We start from the raw sequence: 28,000 nt of genomic DNA, 5'->3' as shown, positions 1-28,000 counted from the left end.
CGCGGTGCGTCTGCGTCTGACTGACTGACTGACTGACACTAGCAGCAGCAGGAAACACCTTATATGAACCCAGATCAGTGGCAGAGGAGCGAGCTGCGGGGGCCGGAGGAGCCACACAGCAGGTCCCTCCTCTTTTCAGCCGCGGCGCGAGGACAGGAGAGGAGGAGAGGAGGACAGGAGAGGAGGAGATGCGCGAGGAGGACTCGATCGGAGCGCGCGTTTTTACGCACTGGGAAGAAAAAGAAAAAAGTGCAGCAACAGCAGCAGCAGCAGCTCAGAGCAGCAGCGCGCCCTCGCTCAACTCAGCCTGAGCAGGGATGACAGAGGAGAGGAGGAAAGGAAGGAAGAAGGGAAGGAGGGAAGGAAGGAAGGAGGGAAGGAAGGAAGCGGCGCAGTGGGTCAATTGATAAGAGAAGAAAAAGAAGAAGATGAAGAACCACAGGAGTCCGATACAGGAAAAAGCCCCAAACCGCTTATGCAACATAAAAAAAAAACAAAACAAGGTTCTGGATGTTGCATAAGCAGCATTTTAGAGAGAGAGAGCGGTATGCAGAACACACACACACACACACACACACACACACACTGAGCAGCAGCAGAACAGACCGTCCAGAGGCTGAACCCCTGAACCGGTTCACCTCACATGAACCAGAGCCTCCAACTATACTCGGGATTCGAGCCTGGCCCCGCCCCGCGCTGCTCTGTACAGCTGGACATCCACCACCGAGTCCACCACCACCGCGGGGCCTCGGAGGAGCTGGTTTCACCTCAGATAACACGGGATCTTACATTTCCCATAACACTTTACAATAAGGGTCCCTTAACGTTAGTTAGTACATTATCAAGCATTACTATATAAACTAATGTGTTAATTAATGCTGAGTAATGCATACATAATGATAACTAATTACATTATTCAACTTTTTAATTTATTAACTAGCTTTGAGTAGTAAACATTAATTAACTGCTTACTAATAGGCTACATGAATTAATGTGTTTCCTAATCCTAAGTAGGCTAATACATAATAATGATTGTTAATATATAGGTAAACAGTTAATTAATGCTTAATAATGTACTAACTAACGTTAATTAAGGGACCCTTATTGTAAAGTGTTACCGACTTTTGATTGTTATTCATATTTTAGACGTTTTTGTCCAAAGCTTGTGACACATTGTGGTAGGCCTATATATTATCCTCAACTTAAGGTTAGTTCAGGTCAATTCAAATCTGAAGGACGACAGCAGGAACTTCATTTGTGATGTGTGAGTGACAGTTTATATTTAAACAGAATAAATATGAATAAATGCAGATCATACAAGAGAGAAAGGCACACATACATTTACAGCATATCTAAAGATGTTTGGATTAGGTGTTTAGTAGTCTAATAGATGAGATAATGAGTGATTCTTTTGGAATGTGTTCCTTGTCATTTATCCTTTTTCTGTGGGTCATGAAGACATATATTCAGGAAAGCTTTCTGCTAAATTTTAGTACACTTTTCATTGTCTTTTCTTAACTTGTGTCCCTTTTTAAATTAAGTTTGTACTGTAGCATTTTGAGATTGCTTAAATGTAAAGTGCATTACAAATAAAATGATTAAAATGTATTATTATGGTTTTTGGGGATACTTAATACCTTATCTATGTTTAAGTTAGCCTGGTCAAGAGGTTAAATGTCAGAAGGTATAGGTTAGATTCTGTTTTTACATCTTGGTTTGACTACAGTTCATCCTTCTGTTGGAGAAGGTGGAGTTTTTGGAGAATTAGAAAGCGTATATAAGACACTGTTCTTTTTCTTGTACTAAACTTTACTTTTTGTATGAAAAGAAAAGACATGTTGGCGGTGATCACTTCTTTTCATCAACTTCATGTTTTCAGTAGATAAGGCTTGTTAGTGTCTTTAATTATAGTGTTAAAGTTAATTTTTGAAAGCCCTGTCTCTGTCCAAGCAGCAGTCAGTAAAACACAAATGCTTCAGTGTTGAGGCACATCTGGCAGCAGGGTCAGCTTCGCACATCTGGACTGTGGGAGAGTGAGAAGGGGGGGGGGGGGGAGGGGGGGGGGCAACAGTTTATGTTGGGACCACGTACAGCACAGATCAGTTCCTGGACGGACTGCAGGTCCACAAACCTCCTCCATGGGGGTTTGTTGTGTGTTCAGATCCACAGCTGCTGTTGCTGCTGCTGCTGTGAACGGGACACACACACACACACACACATATAGATACATACACACTCATCCCACGACTGCAGCATTAATCAATACTGACAGAGATAATCACAAGTTATCAATCAGTTCCACCTAAACATGCACATGTGGCTTCTTTATCTTTATCTGCATTGTGGTGACGACTCTACAGCCCAGCCTCAGACTCACATGAACTGTTGTAATGTGACATTTTAAAATCTATCGGGAAGCTGATACGTGACTTTTTCACATTTATATTCATGATCTAATGTGAGAAAAATGATCATTGAACGCAGCCCTGATGATGACGATGACGATGCTGCTGCTGCTGCTGCTGATGATGGATGGTTTTATGTGGAAACTCAGCCCAGAGATGAACATCTGACAACAGACACACTCATTAAACATGTGATCTGTGCAGCCAAAGCAGCTGAAAGAGCCTCCTCATTTTTGAAACAACGGATAATAATAATAATCCTCCATGAAGCTCCTGGAGGAGTCGACGTCCTCACAGAGCCGCCGCCGCTGACGGAAACGACCCCGGTGAGTGACGACGTTGCCGAAAACCAGAGCAGATCAATCACTGACGCAAGTGTTGAAAGCAAAATATTTTTATTTCAAACATACAAAGGAAAACGTTTAATAAAATTTGAGGTAAATCAGATGTTCACAGTGAATAAAAGAAAATTAAAAACAGTGTGTTTCTGTTTCACGGGATCCTCTCGGCACACAACGTCCTGGAGTTCAAGATGCGTCTCTGGAAGAACAAACGCACACATCAACGGGATTTATTACTCATCCAAACTTTAAATTTAAATTCTAGGCCCAGTTGTTCAAAGGTAATCCGATCGGATTTTGGATAATGGATTGGATCAAATCTTGAAAATGGGTTGTTCAAAACCAAAAACCGATTCTGAGATCGGATTAGATCACGTGATCCAGTCTTGGTTTTCATCTGGATCAAAGATTCAGTTTGTGTTGTTCTAAACTTTTTATTAGGATCGGGAAACTTTGATCCTAAAAAAAACAACAACAGGATTATTCTGATCCCAGCAGTCTGGTGGATTTCAGGAACAAAATGTGCTTTAAATTAAATTCAAACTGGTCAAATAAACAATATTCATAATGTCGTATATATACATTTATTGATTTATATTTTACACCTACAGTAATTTTCAAACCATAACAGTGATTAGTAAATAAAGTTACCTTTGAATATTCTACAACTGAAAAACTTTTCCCCAAAACTGAATTTAATGAAATTTGAAGTTTGAATTTTGAAATTTAAAGTTTGAATTTAAAACACATGGGGAAATATTCACAATTTCACTAATGTACTTACTGTATATTTGCTTTTATTTATTTACTTTAACAGCCCAACCAGAAGGGGTCTGGCTGTTTAAAAGACATTGAAGAAACAGCACAAAAAACAATACATACTGAGTGACCCAATGCTGCTGTTCTACCTGTTGTTTACAGACCAATCAGCCTTCATTGTGATGCACAGTCCCATCTAGAGCCTCTAAATAACACATTATCTGCCGCAAAACTCGTTCATTTCAAACTATATTAGGTTGGGTAACACCTGTATGTGAAGGTGGTGTTGATGTGGAAGAAAACTATGAAAAAAAGTTGAAAGGAGAGAGAAGAAGGTGTTGAGAGGGAGGATGGGCAGATTAGGTTCAGCCCAGCATGTTCCTCAGCCCAATATTTTGTTATGATACGCTAGTGCTATTCCCCTCTGAGTCAGGTTAGCTGTTATCAACATCCGGGGTCTGTAGGTTGACCTACTGACCTCTGACCTGGATGATGTCATCTCCGACTGCGGTGCGACGGCTTGTTGCTACCGGTAATGCTTCGTTTCTTCGTGTTTCCGACTTGTCAGAACAAAATGAGCAGCTGGATGAAGTTCAGCTTCCACAGGCTTCCTCTCCTCAACCTGGACTCACTAAAGCTCCGGCTAGTTGAGATAAAAATGGACCCGAATGCCGAAGCGGAATGATTATTATCAGAATGAGCCGGGCGGCGCTCAGAGATGACATCATCCAGGTCAGAGGTCAGTAGGTCAACCTACAGACCCCGGATGTTGATAGCAGCTAACCCCGGACTCAGAGGGGAATAGCACTAGCGTAGCATAACTAAATATTGGTGAAATGAACGAGTTTCACGGCGGATAATGTGTTATTTAGAGGCTGCATCGCGCTGCCCTGTGTACTCGCATTATACGGATATACGCGGCTCTCTGCTGGAGCTCATTTCGCTGGAACGACTTGTAATGACACCAAAGTTATCTGGGTGAGTAAATGATCGTATTTTATGCTAGAAATAAGGTCCAGATTGTAAAAAAAACGGTAATTATCCTTTAAGATGGATTACGTGATCCTGATAGCAAAAAAAGGGGATTTCAAAATCCGGATGATTTTTATCCAGATTACACCTTTAGAACATCTGGGCCTCACCTGTTTCTCCTCGGCCGTCAGCGCCCCCTGCACCGACACCACCTGGTACTGTCGGTGCTTCAGGCCGCCGGGGAACTTCCTGAGGTGTCGCACGGCGGCGGCGACGGTGTCTCGGCTCAGCAGCTTCCTGGTCTCCGACGGCGACGAGCCGGGGTCCAGAACCAGGAGGCACAAGGTCCCGTTCTTCCTCTGCTCCAGGCCGACGACGGAGCGACTGTGACCTGCAGCAGGAGGAGGAGGGGAGAGGAGGAGACAAAAGAGGAGACGAGACAAGAGAGGAGAGGAGAGGAGACAAAAGAGGAGAGGAAAAGAAAGAGGAGAGGAGATGAGAGAGATGAGAGGAGAGGAGAGGAGGAGAGAGGGGGAGAGAAGACAAGAGGAGTGGAAAGAGATGAGGAGAAAGGGGAGATGAAAGAGAGATGAGAGGAGAGGAGAAGGGAGGAAAGAGAGGAGAAGAGAAGAGAGGAGAGGAAAGAGAGGAGGAGAAAGGGGAGACGAAAGAGAGTGATGAGAGGAGAAGAGAAGGGAGGAAAGAGAGGAGAAGGGGAGAGAGGAGAGGAGATGAAAGAGGAGAGACGAAAGAGGAGAGGAGAGGGGGAGAGAGGAGAGGAGAGGAGAGGAGAGGAGAGGAGGGAGTGAAGAGAGGAGAGGAAGAGAGGAGAGGAGAGGAAAGAGGAGAGCAGAAGAGAGGAGGAGAGAGTGGGAGATAGGAGAGGAAACAAAAGAGGAGAGGAGAGGAGTAGAAAGGAAAGTGAGGGAGGAGACGAAAGAGGAGAGGAGACAAAAGAGGAGAGGAGAGGAGAGGAAAGGAAAGTGAGGGAGGAGACGAAAGAGGAGAGGAAAGATAGCAGCGAGGAAGAGAGGAGAGGAGAGGTGGAAGGGGGAAGGGGGAGAGATGAGAGGAGAGGAGAAGGGAGGAAATAGAGGAGAAGGGGAGAGAGGAGAGGAGAGGAAAGAGAGGAGACGAAAGAGGAGAGGAGAGGAGAGAAGAGGAGACAAAAGAGGAGAGGAGAGTGGAGATAGGAGAGGAGAGGAGAGGAGAGGAGAGGAGAGGAGAGGTGAGGAGAGGAGAGGAGAGGAAAGGAAAGTGAGGGAGGAGACGAAAGAGGAGAGGAGAGTGGAGATAGGAGAGGAGAGAAAAGAGGAGAGGAGAGGGGGAGAGAGGAGAGGAGAGGAGAGGAGAGGAGAGGAGAGGAGAGGAGAGGAGAGGAGAGGAAAGGAAAGTGAGGGAGGAGACGAAAGAGGAGAGGAGAGTGGAGATAGGAGAGGAGAGAAAAGAGGAGTAGAGAGGAGAGAGGAGAGGAGAGGAGAGGAGAGGAGAGGAGAGGAGAGGAGAGGAAAGGAAAGTGAGGGAGGAGACGAAAGAGGAGAGGAAAGATAGCAGCGAGGAAGAGAGGAGAGGAGAGGTGGAAGGGGGGAAAGGGGGAGAGATGAGAGGAGAGGCGAGGAAAGAGAGGAGACGAAAGAGGAGAGGAGAAGAGAGGAGGAGAGAGTGGGAGATAGGAGAGGAGACAAAAGAGGAGAGGAGAGGAGAGAAGAGGGGAGAGGAGAGGGGAGGAGAAACCATGTGGCTGTGAACTAGGTGGTGGTTCTGGTTCAGGTTGTGACCTTGTCAGATGTGTTTAAATGTGGAGGGAACAGAACACACACACACACACACACACACACACACACACACACACACACACACACACACACACACCACACACACACACCACACACACACACACACACACACACACCACACACACACACACACACACACACACACCACACACACACACACACACACACACACACACAGAAACTCTGCGGAGCAGCTGAGCCTGTTCAACATGACGGAGCGTTAACGACTCTGCTGAGTCATGACACGTCGTCGCCGTCGTTCTTCCGGCGTCATGGAAAAACAAACAAATAAATAAATCTTTCCTCAATGTGGATATGAACACACACACACGCACAAACAGACACACACACACACACACTTTGTCTCTGCACATTTCACACATTCGATTGATCCTTGGACGGCGTTTAATCAAGTTTGTTCCATCACTTCCTGGGAAGCAAAGGATCGTTTATAAAGAAAAGTCACAACAGTCAACATGAGTTTATAATTAACAGCAGGACACACACACACACACACACACAAACACACTCGTGCTCTGGTCAGTGTGTTAACATCTTGCCGTATCTTTATTCTATTCCTTTTTATAAAACGGAAAGGTGGGCGTCTGATTGAACTGTGGTATAATGAGCATATACCACAGCTACTATTCTAAAATCACAGGTAGGCTAAATGTCATTTTGAAAAAGATGAGCTGATGCTTTTGAATTATTCTTTGCATAGTGTTTTTTTTTTCAATAAAGCTTTATTTTTTTGAGCTACGTCTGTTTTGTTATGTCTCACCTCCTTGGTCAAAGCCACTCAACTTTGGTTTGATTTGGTGTGAATAATAATTAAAAATGAAATGAAAATTAAAATGTTTTAAAAACAGAGTTATCTGCTTTTGTAAATTAACTCTTCATATGTGTATTTATAGTATATGCATTTTTTTTATCATATCTTTTGCACTAGAATATTTTAATTAATTCTATTTTATTTTATTTTATTTAAATTTGTATTGTATTCTAATTTTTTTTGCATCCGACACCAAGACAAGTTCCTCGTGCTGTAAACTGACCTTTACTGCTCTTGGTAATAAAACAGTTCAGAGACGACCCGAGCAGCTGATCGTCATGATAAAAGTGTCTGACTGAAGATCGAGCATCCCACCACCACCGCTGCCGCCGCCGTCCTCGCAGATGTGCAACCCACACAAACACACACATACACACACACAAACATAAACATAACAGTGAAACATGTGCAGGCCTCAGTCAGTGACACTGTTTACATGCACCGAAATAACCCAACAGGTCGGTCAGTGTGTAAACAGGAAACCTGAACCCTCTGTTATCAGGTGAAGACCTGATTACCTGCCTTTAAAAATGTTTCCTCGCTATCTGAGAGTGAGATTTAAAAGAATCTGTTCTCTGGAGAGCAGCCAGAGCAGAGCGGAGCAGAGCAGAGCAGATCGCTATCTGACTAGGAAATGTGCAGCAGGATTGTTCAGTTTCACTTTTACATATATAATGCTTTATTTTTATGCTTCGAACTGAAGCAGCAGAGAGAGTTGAGGTTTCAACAGTGGCCGTGCTGGATCTGTTACTGAAAGGCAAGCGAAGGGAGAGCCAAGAAATGCAAAATACTACAAGCAACAGCGATTAAATGCATCACACTTAAGAAAGGCAAATATAAACTTTAAAGGGATAGCTCAACATTTTGGCAAATTGGCCCATTGCCATAATCCCTATAGTTTTAGCAGTAGGTTTGTTTGTCACAACTTGTCCACCAGAGCGTTTTGGGGTTGTTGGATTGTGTATTTGATGAGTTTGATGAGGGAAATCCCATTAGCCTCCGTAGCGTAGCTCTGAGCAGCTCGCCGCTCTGCTCCGCCGATCTACAAATAGCTTGCACCGACAATTTAAGGTAACGAACCTACTGCTAAAACTATAGGGATTATGGCAATGGGCCAATTTGTGAAAATGTTGAGCTATCCCTTTAAGTTCCAGCCTATTGACTTTTCAGTCATCACCATCACATATCAATCTATCCTTTAACTCCTTTTTAAAAGCAAACTGGATTGATTTTATACTCATTTTGTCATCTGTGTTATGTGTGGTTGTATATTTCAAGCCATAGCTGAAGACAAATTCCCATTTTATGTAAGTTTGATGGACAATAGTCTAAGTCTATAGTGTAAATATTTATTATTATTGTAAAAAATCAACTCAGTGTCTGTTTCTATGTTGTGTGTGATGATGACTGAATAAAAAAAAACTACTACTAAAGGCCGATCCCCGAGAAAATAATGGAAATATATCAACGTTACTCCCTGAGACATATTTATTAATAAAGAAACCCATGCATACGATCTGTATTATTGATCTAATACTTTTTTTATTTCTAAGTATTTCACGTTTCTATCTGTTATTATTGTTTCTGGTCATTGTGTTGTGTCCTACTTGTTGTTTTGTCCTTGTTTGTATTGAAAATCTGACGAAACACCAGATAACATGATGACTATGACGATGTATGTGTGATTATGTCATGAAACTGATCCTACATTTCCCATAATGCAACTGATCGAGGTCTCCTGTGACATGACCCAAGGTTGAGGACGGACTGAACCAAAAGTTTGTTACAGTTTGAGCTAAAAATGATGTGTGGTCGTCAGAGGAGGGGGGAGAGAGAGGGGAGAGAGACCTCCAGCTGTGATGGCGTTACTTAGCAACAGTCCAGCTGTGGAGCGATTTGTGTTGACAAGGCCAGATGAATAACGAAATAAACAAACAGTTCATAAATAACCTGCTGTTGTTGTTGCTACAGCATGTGAACTAAAAATGGAGCTGTTGTATAAAAGCGACAACACACTGGACAGGGCGATGCTGATGTGGATATCACAACATCTGGATGTGATTTAAAGGGATAGTTCAACATATTGGCAAATTGGCCCATTGCCATAATCCCTATAGTCATAGCAGTAGGTTCGTTACCTTTAATTGTCGGTGCAAGCTATTTTTAGAACGGCGGAGCAGAGCCACGAGCTGCTCAGAGCTACGCTACGGAGGCTCATGGGATTTCTTGGTTTCCCTCATCAAACTCATCAAGTACACAATCCAACAACTCCAAAACGCTCTGGTGGACAAGTTGTGACCTGCACATTCACCACGCTATGAGATAATAACAGAATGTTACCAGACAGAGTTGTTTTAGAGGTAAATTCATGCAAAACCGCTGATGCGCGTTGCCTTCAGGGGCAGTTTTTCATCAAGCAGTCTCTGCATTTACCTCTAAAACAACTCTGTCTGGTAATGTTCTGTTATTATCTCATAGCGTGGTGAATGTGCAGGTCACAACTTGTCCACCAGAGCGTTTTGGAGTTGTTGGATTGTGTATTTGATGAGTTTGATGAGGGAAACCAAGAAATCCCATTAGCCTCCGTAGCGTAGCTCTGAGCAGCTCGCGGCTCTGCTCCGCCGTTCTAAAAATAGCTTGCACCGACAATTAAAGGTAACGAACCTACTGCTGTGACTATAGGGATTATGGCAATGGGCCAATTTGCCAAAAATGTTGAACTATCCCTTTAACTTCAGCACTGTTCTTCTCACTAATGTTCCCTGTAGGAGAGAGAACATCTGTTTACCTTGGTGCTGCAGGTAGAGCGGGGGCAGGCCGGTCTGGACCAGCCGGGGCGGCAGCCGGCCGCTCCGGCTGCACTGACTGAAGTACTGCTTCACCCAGTCAAAGAGGCGCGGGTGGGTGTCGCTCGGACCCGTCGGCCGGTGGAAGTCGACGATTCGTGCGCTGGAAAAACAAAAAAGTTTGGGTCACAAAGAGTTAAAAAAAAAAAAAAAAAAGGGAGCAAAGGGTGAGAGTGCGAGTCTGGGTGTGAGGATGACTCAGCACCTTTATCCTCCAAGATATGAAGCTGATGCACTGACCTCAGCTCAGATTTCAGAGGGACGACTCATCAGTTTCACCTCAGGACACTTAGGCTGTAGATTTAGAGCTGAGTCGTCCTGTTGACAGCAGCTTTTGTGGACGGACGTACAGTCAGTGACCACAGTTCACTCATCTCGTCTCTGCTGAGGAGCAGGACAGTCTGACCAACTAAAACTGCCGAGTAATGCTGCTGCGGATTGTACGGATCAGTTAAGAACAAAACTATTATTGTAATGCAAACTTTAGATCTTGATATCATGATCAACAACTGCTCATTTCTCAGATTTTATGTCTTTAAAATCAGTCTGTCTGCTGACGTTTAGACGTTCAGCTCCTCGTGTTGAAGGTGAAGCTCGTGAACACGCTGCTGCTCTGATTCAGGAACACATGACTTTATATTTTTTCGACAGTAAATGAGCGGCTTTATCCAACATACAGTGGAGTACATTGATTCCCCCCCGAGGAAACAATAAATATGATGTATTTTCCTTGAGTTGAGGTATCTGAGGTATCTGGGTTTCTGTAAATGTCAGTGTGTAACAACATGACACAGCAGAAAAAGCATTTCTGATAATCAGTTTGAAAGCGGAAAAGTTTTTTCTTGCACAAAGTATGTGGGACTAGTTAGATACTGAAAAACATCAGAAGTAGTCAGAATAATGAAGATTTAAAAAACAGAAAAACTTATATCAACCAGAAATATGAAAAGTAATGAATGAATATGAAAACAAAATCCAAAATAGAAAATGCATTTCCTGAAGAAAATGTGTGTGAAAGTTGAATTAGCTGAAGAAGTTGCTGAAGCGACGCTAAAAATAAAACTTAACTTAAAGCTGAGAGATAATGAAGCGCTTTAAAAAGGCTAAAAACAGTGGAAAAGTCAAAATACAAGAGGAAAATGTTGAAAATCCTGCATGTTTAAATGTTCGAAGGGTTGAGGTCAGTAACGCAGCTGAAGCACGACTCATTTTTGTGGATATTTTAGTGTCCAAGCTTCTAAAAAAATGTTTATTTTCTATTTTCCTCCTAAATTCCTATATAAAAAAAATGTAATCATTTAGTTTACACAGCAGCAAACCTATGTTGAATGTCAATGTATTATATTTTTTTGCTGCTTAAAACTCAAATAAAGAAATGGTGAAAACAATAATAGATGATATATCATTCCACCTTTTACTCCACTTCCACTTACAAAACAATCAGGTTGATGGTCATACTGATTGTAACAGCTGACAGGTGCTGTTATATCCAAGACATAAATCTACTCATCACAGGAAGTGGGTTAAATAAAAAACGACACAATAAACTCAAAGTCCATTTACCACATTGAATCTGGGTCAATGGATCACTAATTAAAAGAAAACAATCATTTCATGCAACTTTGTGTAACTTCTCCTGTTCTCTATTCAGGAAAATCGATTATTTGGTTCAAAAGTATGTTTAAAGTCACCGCGGTAACGCAGTGAGGAAAAAATGGAGCGTTACACTGATGCTGCATTCACGTGCAGTCGGGCAGATGGCCGTCGGTAACAGACAAGATGTCATTTTAGTCACAGAAGTCGAGAGAAAGCCGGTAAAACGTGGGCCAGGTAAACAATACGACATCGCCATGACAACATATTGTCACGTGTATTGTTTTGCCTCGATCCGTCTGCCGTCTGCCCAATTTCACGTGAATGCAGCATGAAAAATACGATTGAGTTGCTTGCGATATAATATACAACCACAACGCTAGATGGGAGTAATTCCTACACAATGACAATGTACCTTTAAGTTAAATGATGAGGTTTAAATGATGAGGACTGCAGGATAGATAAAATTGCCGACTCCACTGAGAACAGATTTAAAGTAGAATTTGTGAGGAGGAGGTTGATTTGCATGAAATGGTTGGAAATAAACCGAACTGATGAAGATAAGTGGAAAAAAATATAAAAATGTAGCAATGTTGAGGTCTACTCACATATTTCAAGAATATTATTGAAACATGTCGATGAAGCAACAGCTGAAGAGGGAAAGTTCTGACCGCAGCAGGGGGTTGAATGTGTGGTCAGACACACAGTCAGGAAAATAAGTATCGAACACGTCATATCACATTTTTCTCAGTAAGTAATGTATATTTCCAACGGGGCTGCTGACATGACATGTTAACCAGGTGTCGGGAACAACCCAAGTAAACCACACCTACAAAATAATCCAAACATACATGTCCATAAATGAAGTTATGTGTAATAAAGTGAATAAGTACTTAAGAAGAAAAGTAGGAGGTGCACGAAATGTATTAAGGAAAAGTGGACACTGCATATGTCAATGTAGTAAAGTCGAGGCCTTTTGGGAGGAAGTTAAGCAAAACAATAGCCGAAAAGGTTATTTAGAAGGTTATTTAGAAAAAAAAAAACCTTTTAATGGATCCTGCCCTTTTCTTTTAGGATTATATCCCAAGAGCCACAACTACACCCAAAGGGCATGAATGTTGATAGATAAGTGCTTTTTGCTTTTTGCTAAAAAAAAAGAAAAAGAAAAGTCAATTGCACTATTAAAGACAAACAGACCAAGTATTACGTTCTGGGCCAGGCAACCTTTCCTCTGGAAAGAATAACATATGAGGGGAGGGAGAGAGGGAGGCAAGAGTTATCTAATAAGGTTTGCTTTGTTTGTAAAAAGATATGGAGCCAACGGATGAAAAAAAAACTGAGCACAAATCAATCAGTGTAAACCTCACGAATGAAACGAAACGAAATGAAAATAAAATAATGAAGGACCTTTAATTTATAATGATTTTGGAAACTTTGAATGTAACTTGTTTTGTCTGAGAGCCTTTTGTTTGTTTCATGTTTTTATGTTTCAATGTAAGATTTTTTGATTCATTAAATCTGATTGTTGCTGTTGTTTTTGGAACCTGCACTGACCTGGATTGTTTCAGATTCAGATTCAGATTCAGATTAAGATATTTTATTCATGTACTTAAGAAAGAAAAATATGTTACACATGAGCAGTTGCAACAGGGAAAGAAGCAAAACGTGCTTATAAATAGGGGACCCAAGTGCAGATTTGTATAGCTGAAACGGCATTATATGTTGTACTGTAGTTCCAACATGTAAAATACCAATAAAGACAAACAAAAAAAGAAAGAAAGAAAAGGAGGAGGTGCAGAAAGGAATGGGAAAACAAGAAAGCAGCTGGAATCTGTCAGTGTTTAGAAAGTAATCCGTGCTTTATTCCTAATTGATGCCTATAAATGGTTTTTTTTTTATCATCACCAAGGTGTCACACAGGAGGAAGCATCTCCTGATGGGTAAAAGTAAAACGCTCTCTCAAGACCTTCACAACCTTATGTTGATAAAAAAACAAAACACTGATGCCATTACAGGTTGTTTCTGTAATGCAGCGTGAAGTGATAAGAACATAATTTTCACCGTGAACAAGCCACGACCAGGAACTTTCTGACAGGAGTGAAAGGAGTCGTCCCAGAGCCGAGGAGCAAACTAAACAAAACAAAGCAAAACAAAACAATGAGTAATGCATTCAACCACCACGGCCTCGGTACACGCCGGCTTAACACACAAGACTGTTGACGAATTCAATACATACATGTACTCTCCCCGTTGTACATTAAACCATCTCAGCACTGATTTAGCAACTTCTTCGGTAACTTGCTTCAGTTACTTTTTCCAATATATCAGAGCAAAGTTCAACATGAAAACAAGAACCAACAACTTAACAACCCCCCCCCAATCTTGTGCAACACTTTCATGCCGGCTTTTATCATCTGTAACAACACTGCACCTGCTCTGGTTGTGATTTGTTTTATTATCGCGTATTTATGTTTATTTCTTTATCTATCCATCATATATTTCTATTTATATCTGAGTCGTCAGCTGCAGCACACACAGTGACAATAAAGTCTATACATCTGTTGATTCTATTGTGTCAAGCGTTCAACTTCAGCTTCAGCTATAAGTTCTGCTTTTCAGCTTCATCTATGGTCAGATTGACACACAAAACACCAACCCACCCAGTTGTAGGAACATACAGTACACACCCAGAGGTCAGTCACAGTCACAGTCACAGAAATACCGAAGTGACCACATGTCATTCGACCTCCTGCTCACAAGTTCAACTCTCCCTGTTGTTCAGCTGTTGCTTCATCCTTCTTCTTCTTTTGTTTCAACAAAGTTTTTTCTGCTGTCAATGGGACATTGTGTAACTTCTCCTGTTCTCTATTCACGAAAATCGATTATTTCGTTCAAAAGTCTGTTTTTCATTAACCAGTAATCGCCCCCCATCAACAAACTGAGGTGTTCCTTTCAGCTCTGAATTAGCCGTTCATATCATTCATATCTATATGGAGCGGGTAAGCTCGGAGCGGAGACACCGGAGCTGTCGGCTCAGGTGGAGGTGGCGTCTGTGAAAAGTCACCGTGGTAACGCAGTGAGGAGGAATGGAGCGTTACACTGATGCTGCATTCACCTGCAGTCGGGCAGACGGCCGTCGTCGGTAACAAACCAGATGTCATTTTAGTCACAGAAGTCGAGAGAAAGCCGGTAAAACGTGGGTCAGGTAAACAATACGACCTCGCCATGACAACATATTGTCACGTGCATTGTTTTGCCTCGTGCTGACGGATCTGTCTGCCGTCTGCCCAATTTCGCGTGAATGCAGCATGAAAAATACGATTGAGTTGCTTGCGATATACAACCGCAATGCTAGATGGGAGTAATTCCTACACGAGGTGGCGTCTGTGAAAAGTCACCGCAGTAACGCAGTGAGGAGGAATGGAGCGTTACACTGATGCTGCATTCACCTGCAGTCGGGCAGACAGCCAGTAAAACGTGGGTCAGGAAAACAATACGACATCGCCATGACAACATATTGTTCTGCCTCGTGCTGACGGACCACTTGTTTACATAGACGCTTGTTTATGCCGTTAGTACAGCGGCTGTCGTCCGTCCGCCATCTGCCCAATTTCACGTGAATGCAGCATGAAAAATACGATTGAGTTGCTTGCGATATACAACCGCACCGCTAGACGGGAGTAATTCCTACACAATGTACCTTTAATGAAGTGCAATAATATCTACACACATCTGCATGAGCAAATGTGTGCGATGGGATCGTGCTACACACCCTGGCACTTTACAATCTTGCACAATAACTCATGTGGTCCTTTAACTGCTGCTCTGAAGTGTTTTTCATGCTCTGCTGTTTTGTTGATGCCTGTTTTTGAATTTCTTTGTAAATCTACTAGAGATGGAGATGAGCAGCGTGACGACAATCTCACATATTTACAAGCCAATAATGATCATTAATATGTATTCAAATAAATAAATAAATAAATCATTCATTCATATAGATTCTGATATTCTAATTTGTCGTCCGTCTGCCGTCTGCCCAATTTCAGGTGAATGCAGCATGAAAAATACGATTGAGTTGCTTGCGATATACAACTGCAACGCTAAGTAATTCCTACACAATATACCTTTAAAAAAAACATACAACTCACCTGATTCCCAGAGAGGTGAGGACGCTGTAGATCTCCGTGGCTCCGATCCAGGCTCGAGTTCCCTGCAGCCGCTGGTTGAAGTGCGACGCGCCCTGAGGGTCCAGCCCCGCGCTCCAGGCCTCCTCGATCAGAGTCTGCACCCGGGGGATGCTGGGCACGGCCTTGTCTGGAGGAGGACGAGGAGGAGAAGGAGGTTTCTCAGTTCTCAGTCTTTAAAAATCTGTTATATTTTCTCACTTTTTCTGAAGCTTTTGGCAAAAAGGTTGTGACGTCGCCCAACCCTCCGTCTGTCCCTCTCTTAGACTTTTTAGTCTCACATTTTTAACTGAATCTCACTCCTTTACTTTTTTACTTCGTTATCTGTTGTTTAATTATTTTACTTACTTTACTCAAAATTCAAAGTGAGCTCATGCACACCTCTAAGAAGTCTTGGCAACAGGTGCGTAAAACTGTAAAACTTGCATAGGGACTTTTACTTCTGGACAGAGGTAAAAGTCCTTATGCAAGTTTTACAGTGTGTGGGGAATCTTTTATCTGTTTTTGACTCATACTTCACTCAAAAACTTGTTAAAACCACATCTATAAATATTTGGGCAGCCATAAATTAAATTTTGGTAAAAAAAGGTAACAAGTGAATCAATCTGAGTGATAAATTTCGCAGTAAAATGTATTTTAAACAACCTGAATATTATACAGTATACAGGTATAGGATGAATAACGATTTCTGTATGATTTTATGTTCCAGTGTGCTAGTGTGGATCTTAATAAATGAATAAATAAAGTTAAGCCCACAGTGAAAAGCTTGGGCGTGTGCTGTGTAGTCTCTTTTTTAAAGCTGCATTTCCATTGATGTTTTTATTCCTGCTGTTTTTCCTGCTCAAGTGTTTCTGCCTTTTGTTGTCAAACCGTGGCGGTGGAGGCAGAGGAACTGATACTCATCTCTACAACAACAACAGTAGTGTCACCAGACCAGATCTCAGAACAAGGACAAGACGTGATGTGCTCTGAGCGCCGTCACACACACACACACACATACACACACACACCCACCCAGCATCACGAGCTGCCACTCACTTATCTAACCAGCTATATTTATCCCGTAGACCCGCATGTTTATGCCTTACGCCTGCGCCTCCCTCTGTTGTCTCGGCTCAAAACTCCACTTCACACTAAAAAGACGACATCTCCTGATCTCTACTCAGAACATCAGCTCCTCATCTCTAAACTGTGGTGGGAGGAGGCGGAGCTGGAGTCAGACGAGGACACATCAGTACACTGTGTTATTATAACGTAGTCCCAGGGTGGGGTTCACCTGGCATTTATCATCAGTAATCATCTTTTTTGATCGGTGGGACACCCACACACACACACACACACACACACACACACACAGATAAAGGATTCAAACTTAGAGGCCTCTCGCTGTGAGCTGACGGTGCTAACCACCGAACCACCGTGACGCCTGTAGGCAGAAAATGACAGATGATTAAACCAGCAGCTTAATCTACACTGTGTTCGCCTCCTGAACCACAACTCAACAAACAGACAAAAAAAAACAAAACAGGAGGCTCATGGGAAAAATTAAACAAACAAAGCTGAAATAACCCAAAATAAAAGTCTCAGCATGTATCTGAAGTTGTTTTTATATGATGCAGGAGACTTGCTGTCGGCTGGTGAACTCATGCAACTCCTTCCAAGGTCTAACAAGGCCACATGTTCCTCATAATAAACTACAACAACAACACTTCACCAACAGTTTTTTTTTTTACCTGAGCTGCACAGAAAACCAGGTGTTTATCTGAACCCAACACATACCTGAGACACCAGAGCTCCTAAGCTGTTGTTTTATGCAAGTCTGGTCGCTTTTCCACTGTGTTGCTAACCCTCCTCCCGGTCATGTGCATTTGTTTTCAACAAAGCCAGCAAGAAATCAATCAATAGTGCGGTACATAATGTTATATATCATATACCATGTTATGACGTGTATATTTGTGTAGTCCTATCTGTCATAGACAAGAGATTATGGGTTATGGGGTGTGTTTGTGTCATATGGAGCGCAGTTAAGATAAAAATCCTGCATAGTTCCTCTTTAATCAAGTTTCCCATTAGTCCCAGTGTTTGTTGGGGCGTCATCAGTGAGTCTGTGATTCTGATTTAAATAACAAAGACAAAAAAAATATCTTAACAGGGTCATAAACACTATACTACACTACACAGAAAAACACCTACAGTACTATGTGATCCCCACCTGTCTGGTCTGTGACCTCTGACCTCAGGTTTCATGATTTATACTGAGAATATGTTAACGTATTTGAAACCATCTCTTTTATTTTGTTGTAGTTTGCACAACACAAACAAGGCGTTCTATTCTATTCCATTGTATTCCATTCCACTCCACTGCATTCTATCCCATTCAATTCCATTCTATCCCACTCCATTCTATTCCATTGCATTCTATTGTATTCCATTCCATTCTATTCCATTGCATTCTATTCTATTCCACTTCATTCTATTCCATTGCATTCTATCCCATTCCATTCTATTCCATTGCATTCTATTCTATTCCACTCCATTCTATTCCATTGCATTCTATTCTATTCCACTCCATTCTATTCCATTGCATTCTATTCTATTCCACTCCATTCTATTCCATTGCATTCTATTCTATTCCACTCCATTCTATTCCATTGCATTCTATTCTATTCCACTCCATTCTATTCCATTGCATTCTATTCTATTCCATTCCATTCTATTCCATTGCATTCTATTCTATTCCACTCCATTCTATTCCATTGCATTCTATTCTATCCCACTCCATTCTATTCCATTGCATTCTATCCCATTCCATTCTATTCCATTGCATTCTATTCTATTCCATTCCATTGGATTCTATCCCATTCCATTCCATTCTATCCCACTACATTCCATTCTAATTTCTTCTATTCCATTACACTCCACTGCATTCTATCCCAATCCATTCCATTCCATTCTATTCCACTCCATTCCACCCCACCCCAGTCCATTGTATTCCATTCCTTCCATCCCATCTCATCCCATCTCATCCCATCTCATCCCATCCCATCCTATCCTATCCTATCATACATAAACATCTGTCAGTCTGCACAAGGCCCGACTCCTCAGACTTGTGTGTTGTGAGGAACTGACTGCAGGTCAGACTATCACAGGTGTGTTTGTGCACCTTGCAGGCAGGTGAGGTAGGTGTCCGTCCGGAGCAGGGAGGAGACGAGCATCTGGAAGTTTCTGTAGCCGCAGCCCCAGCCTTTGTCCCCCGCCGAGGAGCAGTAGTGGTCGGTGTCGGCGCTCAACCACACGTGAGCGACGTCTCTGCCTTCAGTCTGGTAGTAGTCGCACAGCGCTGAGACCACGCCTACAGAGTCAGGTGAGGAGAGCACAGGTAAGACAAGTACACACACAGCTGACAGTTTACACACCTGTCATTCACACATGGTTGGTTTTATTTGATTGTTTAATGTCATGATATCTGTGACCTAGAGCCCATTGTAATGTGATAAGAAAGAAAACATCATCACAATACTCAGAGGTGCTAATTAGCAGCTAATGCTTATTTAGCTTCAGTAAACACCAGCTCTACATCAGCTTCAACTCTGCTCGCTGACATGAGATGACAGGCAGGTGACTTCCAAAGTATGTGACAACGTTTTAACTAAACTGAATCTGACTCAACTAAAAACAACTAAGACATGACATCAGAAATTTAAAAAAAAAAAAAAAAAATTCGGCTATGACGCAAATCCTTTAAAAATATTCAATAGCATCGACAGAAAGTGATCTATTAATCAGACTTTTTATTTTTAAATCATTATTTGTCTACGAATACGGATACAAATTACTTTATTAATCCATTATGAATTCATCATTGTGAGACGTGCATTTATTTTGAAATTCCCCTGGCACTTCTGAGCGATTTCCCTTTGCAAAGATGTGAGAGTAGCTAACATTTAAGTTCTAAAAATATTTAATTTAATCTCAGGAGGACAATTTTTTATAAAAAAATAAGATAAATGTCTGGTTGAGCTCAGAAAAAAGAGTCAAATGATACGTTTGTTGCTTTTTGTTATTTGATATGAAGGGAAATGTACATCTCTTTTTTAGACTTTGTGTTCATCCAATAGATGTCCACTGGATTAATATAATATTGTTTTGTGATAAAACTTGTGATTTACAGCAGCTTTGGTCATTAATAAAAGAGAGTTAAGCCAAGAGAGAGGAGATCATTTTGTTTCTTCTTAGAACCACAAACATATCCTCTCATGAATCAACAGCTCAAACAAAACACAGGAGAGGAGGAGGAGGAGGAGGAGGAGGAGGAGGAGGAGGAGGAGGAGAAGGAAAACATTTTTTGGAGCTTTAACGCTTCCACAGGAGGGGAGGGGCTCCTGGGGGCCCCGGAGGTTAAAGCAGTGACCCTGGACTGAACGTCCCTGGTCCGAGTCCAGCTGAGGACCTTTGGTGCGTCTCTCTGTACTGGAACTAAAACTGTGAGTAGGCAACATAATCATTTGTGCTGTGTGGTCACAAATGAGGTCAGTGAGCAGCCTCGTCTTTTCAGGTTTTCCCCTGCACATTATGTACCACAACAATGCAACGCAACACAATGTACTGTAACGCAACGTAACAGAACACAACACAACAGGGTGATGCTGCCTGCTACACCTGTGTGTCTGCATGACTCACCTGCTGAGCTGTTCATGTGTTATTATTAGAGTTGACAGTAGTTTGTATAAGCAGCAGAACAAAGCAGCTACAATTATGTAAATCAACACACACACACACATACACAGTCACAGTCACAATGACATTGATTATAACCAGGAACATTTTGTGAGAGTTGAAGGGAATGTTGAAAAACTGGTCCAGGATAAAGAGCTGGACTGAAACAGGGAGTTGACAAGCGCCGCTGACGTGGGAGGAACATCCAGTCACCGGTCCTGACTGGCTGTCGAACCGAGGGAAGACCAGGCCTCCTGCTGCAGGGCACCAACTGTCAGTCTGTGTGTGTGTGTGTGTGTGTGTGGGGAAACACACCGTTCATTCACAAAGTCCTCACAATGTCAGTGTTGTCCTGCTGTTTATGTTAAAATCATTTAAAGGGATAGTTTAATATTTTGGCAAATTCTCCTATCGCCATAATCCCTATAGTCGTAGCAGTAGGTTCGTTAACCTTTTAATTATCGGTGCATGTTGTTTTGAGATCGGCGGGGCAGAGACGTGAGCTGCTCAGTGAACACAATGGAAGCGAACGGTGCAGGTCATCCTGTCCCTCATCAAACTCATCAATTACACAATCCAACAACTCCAAAACGCTCTGGTGGACAAGTTGTGACCTGAACATTCACCACACTATGATATAATCATGTACAATTATGTAACATTATGAGACAGAGTTGTTTTCGGGGCAAATGCGTACATCCCAGACACGGCTGCTGGGCGGAGGGATTTCTAAAGCGCAAGTACTGTAGTTTTTGCTTGTTTTGCATGTTACATAATGTTACATTATTATCTCATAGCGAGGTGAATGAGCAGGTCACAACTTGTCCACCGAAGCGTTGTGGAGTTGTTGGATTGTGTATTTGATGAGTCTGATGAGGGACAGGATGACCTGTACCGTTCACCTCCATTGTGTTCACTGAGCAGCTCACGTCTCTGCCCCGCTGATCTCAAAACAACATGCACCAATAATTAAAGGTAACGAACCTACTGCTACGACTATAGGGATTATGGTGAGAGGAGAAATTGCCAAAATGTTGAACTATCCCTTTAAAGTGTAGAAAGATTTTTTTTTTTACACAAGAATAAAGTGGATAAAGTGAGAAATCCCTCACCTGAGTGTTTTTACCTCCCCCACCGTCTCAGAGACACATGTACGACTCAGTCTGTGTTTACAAAGACTCCCACGTACATCAGCTGCAAACTGAGCCCGCAGAGCAGCGGACTCTCTGTTGCTGCTGCTGCTGCTGCTCCTCTTACCAAAATAAAAGTCACACAAGGACAAAGCTCGACGGTCACGGCGGTGTCAGCGTCCTAATGAGCTGTTGTGTGTGAACTAGTGAAAAAAAAACTGTGAATCTCTTGGATCGGACGTGTCAATGTGAAGTGGTTGTGTCCTCGACGTGGCATTTGGTTTCCTGCCAGAGGCCTTTGGATGAAACTGCGCTTTGCGGTTGAACATTAGGAGGACACTGTTGAAAGACATGGCGGGACCACACAGAGACAATATTGTGACAACAAGTTCCACACAGAGATGCTGTTGACAAGAGTAATGATGATGAGAAAACAGAGTAGGAGGAGGAGAAGAAGCTGAAAAGGAAGTAGAAGAAGTCTACAACTGAAAATGGACACTTTTGAACAAAGGTGGAACTGTTTTACTCTCTATTTGGAGGACTAATGGAGGAATATGGGTTATTATAAGACTGTCATACATCTCTAAGATTGATATTGTACTGCTGTTCAGGGCCGTTGTATAGGGGAGAAAGGTGATGATAATTCTAGGGGCCCAGCGCCCAGTGGGGCCCATAAAAAACCCCAGTAGTCTAATCTTTGTATGACTGATTTATTCTGCGTAAGACCCTGACTAATAGTACAACATCTTTCCAAGAATATTTGTCTTATTTCTTGTCCAAATGTCTCATTTCTAGTCAAAACTAATCTCTTTCCACTTGAAATAAGACTCACTACCTAAAAATTTACTTGTTTTTAGATAATTTTCACAATAAATAGAAAAAAATGCCAGTGAAAGTAAGTTTTTTGTGCTTGTAATAAGGAAGAAAAACTTGCTCCACTATCAGATTTTTTCTACTTATTCCACATGAAAATATGCTTGAAAGAAGTAAAAAGTGTCTAAAAACAAGCTACTTTTAATATGATGTGTCTTATTTTAAGTATAATGAGATTTGTTTTGACTAGAAATTACATTTTGACGGACAAATATTCTTGCTAAGATACTTGAGTTTTTGCAGTGTAATGCTGCATTAGCATCAAAACAAAGAAGGCTAAATAAAAAACGATAATACATACGTAGTCTAAGAAAAAAAAGGAAAAGTTAGGGGGAGGGGCCCACTTTAGTATTCTTTAAGGGGGCCCAGAATTCCTAGCAACGGCCCTGCTGCTGTTATTCCCTTTGGTGCATATATTTATTCTCTGTGCGATTTCTCTTTATGGTATTTTTACTGCATTTTATTTACCTGTATTTCAATTCATATGGTCCTATGTCAGTGAATGTTTTGTTTTTGTGGAAAAATGAAAAAAAAAAAGTTCAAAAAAAAAGAAGAAGCGGGAGAAAGAAGAAAAAAGAAGTAGAAGAAGGAGAAGTAGACACACCTGTGTGTTTTTTTTAATTGCATGACGTCGTGTGACCCTCTCCTTATTGTGATTGTTTACGTTCTTGCGGTGCAACACACGTCATGCAGACATATAGAAGAAGATCTGAACTCGCCCCTGGCTGCAGCTCACCTGAGACGACTCACCTGTGGAAAATGTCACCACTTAAAAACTATAACTGTTTTCTCCTATAGGCTACACCGTACGTCACAACAACGTATGTGACATGATGACGCGGTTAGGAACCAGACGAACAGGCTGAAATACAATATGGCCGGTTTAATATAACTGAAACCAGCTTGTATCTTCTTAAAGGTTTAATGTGTGTAGGAATTACACCCAAAACAAAACACAACTGCGCCCACACCAGTACGTCTTCCCCAGAATGAAGGAATAAATTAGCTCCATAAAATGCTTCTTTATAAAAGCATTGCATATCGGAACGTATTCGTGATGTTGCATTCATGTGAAATCGGGCAGACGTCAGACGGTGCATGTAACAGGATAAACAAGCCTCTATGTAAACAAGTGGTCCGCCAGCACGAGGCAAAACAATACAGGCGTGACAATATGTTGTCATGGTGATGTGGTATTGTTTACCTGACCCACGTTTTACCGTCTTTCTCTCGTGGAGTAAAATGACATCCGGTTGGTTTGCCGACGGCCGTCTGCCTGACTGCACCTGAATGCAACACCAGTGCCTCCGTCCTTCCTCACACTACACAGTGGTGACAGTTTTAAAGGTCCCATATTATGCTGTTTTTCAACTATTTCACATGGTTCTAAGTTGTCCAACCATATAGTATTCCTAGTGTATTGTCCCCAAATCAATCTGCAGCTCTACATCTCAGTAATCTAAAAGTGGCTCTCCAGAGCTCTCGTGCGAACGAGACATTTCTGTGTCTGCACCTTGAAATGCAAATAAGATGTGTAAACCACGTCCACTCCACACCTGTCACGGGGAGAGGGTGTGGTTTTCACTACAGGTACATGTGCTAATGTTGACATTGGGACAGGGGTCGGAGCTGCGGGCGGAGCTCACGTTTTTCCAGACTGGCCCAGGGGGAGTATAAGGAAGTACCGGGAGGTGGAGTCACTTGAGTTCAGTGCATCCTGACGTCAAATCACCAGCACTTCCAATTCGCCCGTTTGGAGACACGATCTCAAAAAAGTGTAGCAATCAATCAAGGGAGTGAACAGACTTTTTTCACCTCCAGGCGTCATAGAAAGGCCACGGGAACACATAGGACCACTACAAAACCTGTAGAAAGTGGATTTTGCATAATATGGGCCCTTTAACAGGCGCTACCTGGAAAACTTTCTCCCCGAGCCGACAGCTCCGCTGAGTTTCCGTGGTTACCTACGGTCACGCTGCCACTGAACGTAAAAAAATGGCGATGCAACATGGCCGCCTCGGTTCGGTGCGTCGCCCACTTATGTTTTTGTAACGACTTGTAACAACTCATTCTAAGGTACCAGAAAGCTTTCATTTGTATGTGGGTGTGATTCGACTACTTCAGTGAAATACGTATTCATGAAAGCAATGTTTGATTTTTGCTAATAAAAAGCCAAATAAGTTACATACTGGGGCTTTAAACAAAAGGATCAGTGTGAGGAGAAACAAACGTATATCAAATCAGCAGCTGATTTATGTTCACACTTGTCATGACCTCAGTAATAAACAAGTCTGTATCAGCATGAAAACCACAGAGGAGGGCAGTGATAACTCTTCTCAGCTGACTACTACACACACACATACACACAGACTTGTGCTTTCAGGGCATGAACACACACACACAGACACACACACATACCCTGCGTTCTGGTTCTGCCGTCGTCGACCCCCGAGGCCAGAGACTCCATCATCTCCGCCCTCTTGCTGTGAAAGTCCGCGGCGCCCATTTGGCCCCTGGCGACGGCCTTCTCCATGGTCCGCTCCATCTGCCGGCGGTAGCCCCCTCTGCCGTCCAGACCGAACTGCCTCTGCACCGTCACACACACACACACACACACGCACACACACACACACACACACACACACACACGGGTCAGGGCCGATCGTTCGCTGCAGGCTCGTGTGGAAGCATAAGACTCAGAGTTCACACATCAGCCGCTGCTCAGCTGGTCTGCACGCAGCATCCAACCCCTCCATCACCACGGCTACACTCTTATTCTGAAAGACCCCATGCTGTGACGTGCATGTACAGTACAAAGGGGGGGGGGGGGGTAGGAAACACCGACCTACATTGATTCAAAATGTGTGTAGATGATTATTAAGCTCAGAAAATATTTAGTTTGAGACTCTAAATAGGAGAAAAGTTTAGGGCACACACACACACTCATACACAAACGCGCTGTTTTATCTGACTGTTTGATGCCATGGTGTTTACATCCAAGAGCCCATAATAATGTGATAGTTAATTACAAATAAGAAATGTATATCAATAATGAATATCCACTCAGAAATTTTCAACCAATAATCTGTCACAACAATTATAATTACAATTCTCATTTTATAGGTAAGATTATGAAGTCTGTCACTTGCTCACTGCTCTCATCGTAACTATACTGCACAAAATGTGAACTGGAATGACTGAATTCTTTGTTTGTTATTACAACTTTCAATAAAGTTAAGAAAAAAAATTAGCAGCTAATGCTAGTTTAGTTTTAGGAAACACCGGCGCTACATCAGGTTCAACTCTGGTGGCCAACATGAGACAACAAGCAGGTGACTTCTGAAGTGTGTGACAACGTCTCAATTAAACTGAATCTGACTGAACGAAGACATGAAATCTGATAATTAAATTCCTTTAAATCAATTTCATTTTCAAGACAATCAAGGAAACACTTTACCTTCACCTTATGAATATTCAATAACATTGATCTAAAATGGAAACATTTATCAGACTTCGATATAGTATCTACGCACGCCCGCCGATGGGGGGGATAAACGGGTCTGTTGACCCTGTCCCAGGGTAGGGTTTCTGTTTTTTCAAAATAGGCCCATTTGTGGGGGGAAATGTAATATTTGAGTTACATCAAAGCTTTTTATTTGTTTTTAAACGATAATCGACGCTGTTAACTGATTAATAACCGTTAACCGTAGGATTAACATGCTCTGAGTGTCTGTGAAGGCTTGTGCCGATCCTCTATTGGCGATTGAGAGGATGATTGACAATGTTTTTTTTTTTTGCAGTTATAAAACACGCACCACAGCTGTGCAGCGCCTCAGATGGAGGTCAGATCTTCACATGTTGAACTGTTTTTATACAAAGTGAAGCCAAACACCTTTTTTTGTTCTTTTTTTTTTTAAAGCAGCACTGACCTTACAGGTGACACACATGCAGACATCCATTTATCGTCTCACTGGCACATATAGCCGAGTCTACTCTACTTTTGCTGCACGTGTCGACATGCCCCTGTGAGTGAACCGATAGTATTAATCAGTCAAAGTTCTTGCTCTAAAATTATCTCGTCCCAGGCCCAGACAAGACTGTCAGCTGGCCTGTATGTATGTACTGTATGTATATATAGTATATAAATCATTATGTGTAAGACACGCCTTAATTATGAAATTCCTCTGGCACGTCTGAGCAATGAGCGTCTGCTGCAGTTTCATGTTTCATTTGCAGAGACACGTGTGTGTGTGCATCTAAAGTTTAAATCCTATACTAAATATTTAGTTTGGGACTCTAAATAGATAAAGATAAAGTTCACATTAAAGTCCTGCTTTAAGGAGGAACTATGCAAGTCCGGTCGCTTTTCATCTGTTTTGCTAACCCTCCTCCCGGCCATGTGCTTTGTGTAGTTTTTGTGTACAATTATTCTGGAGCTGTTTAATTGAGATAAACATTTAGCAGAGTTAAAGGGATAGTTCAACATTTTGGCAAACTGGCCCATTGCCATAATTACCTTTAATTGTCAGTGCAAGCTATTTTTAGAACGGCGGAGCAGAGCCACGAGCTGCTCAGAGCTACGCTACGGAGGCTCATGGGATTTCTTGGTTTCCCTCATCAAACTCATCAAATACACAATCCAACAACTCCACAACGCTCTGGTGGACAAGTTGTGACCTGCACATTCACCACGCTATGAGATAATAACAGAACGTTACCAGACAGAGTTGTTTTAGAGGGAAATTCATGCAAAACCGCTGATGCGCGTTCCCGTCAGGGGCAGTTTTTTGGCAAGCAGTCTCTGCATTTGCCTTGAAAACAACTCAGTCTTGTAACGTTCTGGTAATTAAAGGTAACAAACCTACTGCTATGACTATAGGGATTATGGCAATTGGCCAATTTGCCAACATGTTGAACTATCCCTTTAAGATATGAATCCTGCATAGTTCCTCTAATGTTGTTGTTTTTATAGAAAGTGAATTGTGTAGAGATCAATAGGTCAGAATGTGGCTCTATAATATCAGTAAAAGCAGGTCTTATATGGTCAGACCAGTGTCCAGACCTGCAGCTTCTTGAACTCCTCTTTCTCCTGCTGCGCCTCCTCCTGCCTCCTCCTCTGCTCCTCCTCCTGCTGCAGCTTCGTCGCCAGCTTCAGGTCTGAGGAGCCCGGGCTGCAGCCTGCAGGTGAACCACAGACAGGATCACAGGTGGACATCATCAGCAGTTAAACAGAGGAGGAGATGGAGCTGAGCGACCGATCCACCCACCTGCTCCCTGGTCCAGGTGCAGCTCCACGTGCTCCTGCAGAGAGAAGCTGTCGCCGCAGACGACGGCGCACATCGGGCACTCGAACCTCCGCTCACCTGCAGAACAACGTTGGAAACCCCACGTCAGTTTTTGAAGCTCTGCGCTCTGTGGTTTGATGTGGATGGAAGTGATCGTGTCAAATCTGCAGGTGATATCGATCCCAGAATTGAATCAGACTCTGTAATAACCTGCACGCTGGACTTTTTGATACTATCGCACTACTGATCTGCCATCTTTGCACTCTCA

At 42.4% G+C, this 28,000-nt stretch overlaps 1 protein-coding gene across 1 annotated transcript in view; it reads right to left on the bottom strand.

Annotated features, from left to right (window-relative positions):
* Positions 1-2,791: 2,791 nt before the first annotated feature.
* zup1 (zinc finger containing ubiquitin peptidase 1) overlaps positions 2,792-28,000 on the bottom strand; it is a 33,917-nt gene continuing 8,708 nt past the window's right edge. The window contains exons 5-12 of the mRNA XM_085802985.1: positions 27,711-27,810; positions 27,510-27,618; positions 24,866-25,034; positions 18,892-19,080; positions 15,693-15,858; positions 9,894-10,054; positions 4,648-4,868; positions 2,792-2,945 (exon numbers count right to left, since the gene is read on the bottom strand). Of these exons, the coding sequence (XP_085659111.1) occupies positions 2,898-2,945; positions 4,648-4,868; positions 9,894-10,054; positions 15,693-15,858; positions 18,892-19,080; positions 24,866-25,034; positions 27,510-27,618; positions 27,711-27,810 (1,163 nt within the window). The 3' untranslated portion in view covers positions 2,792-2,897. The remainder of the gene's footprint in view (positions 2,946-4,647; positions 4,869-9,893; positions 10,055-15,692; positions 15,859-18,891; positions 19,081-24,865; positions 25,035-27,509; positions 27,619-27,710; positions 27,811-28,000) is intronic.

The sequence above is a fragment of the Trachurus japonicus genome, chromosome 16 (assembly GCF_045865225.1).
Source record: "Trachurus japonicus isolate A0001 chromosome 16, Traja_1.0".
Lineage (NCBI taxonomy): Eukaryota > Metazoa > Chordata > Actinopteri > Carangiformes > Carangidae > Trachurus > Trachurus japonicus.
Note: the sequence above shows the minus strand (reverse complement) of the source record. Positions and strands in the feature narration are given on the sequence as shown.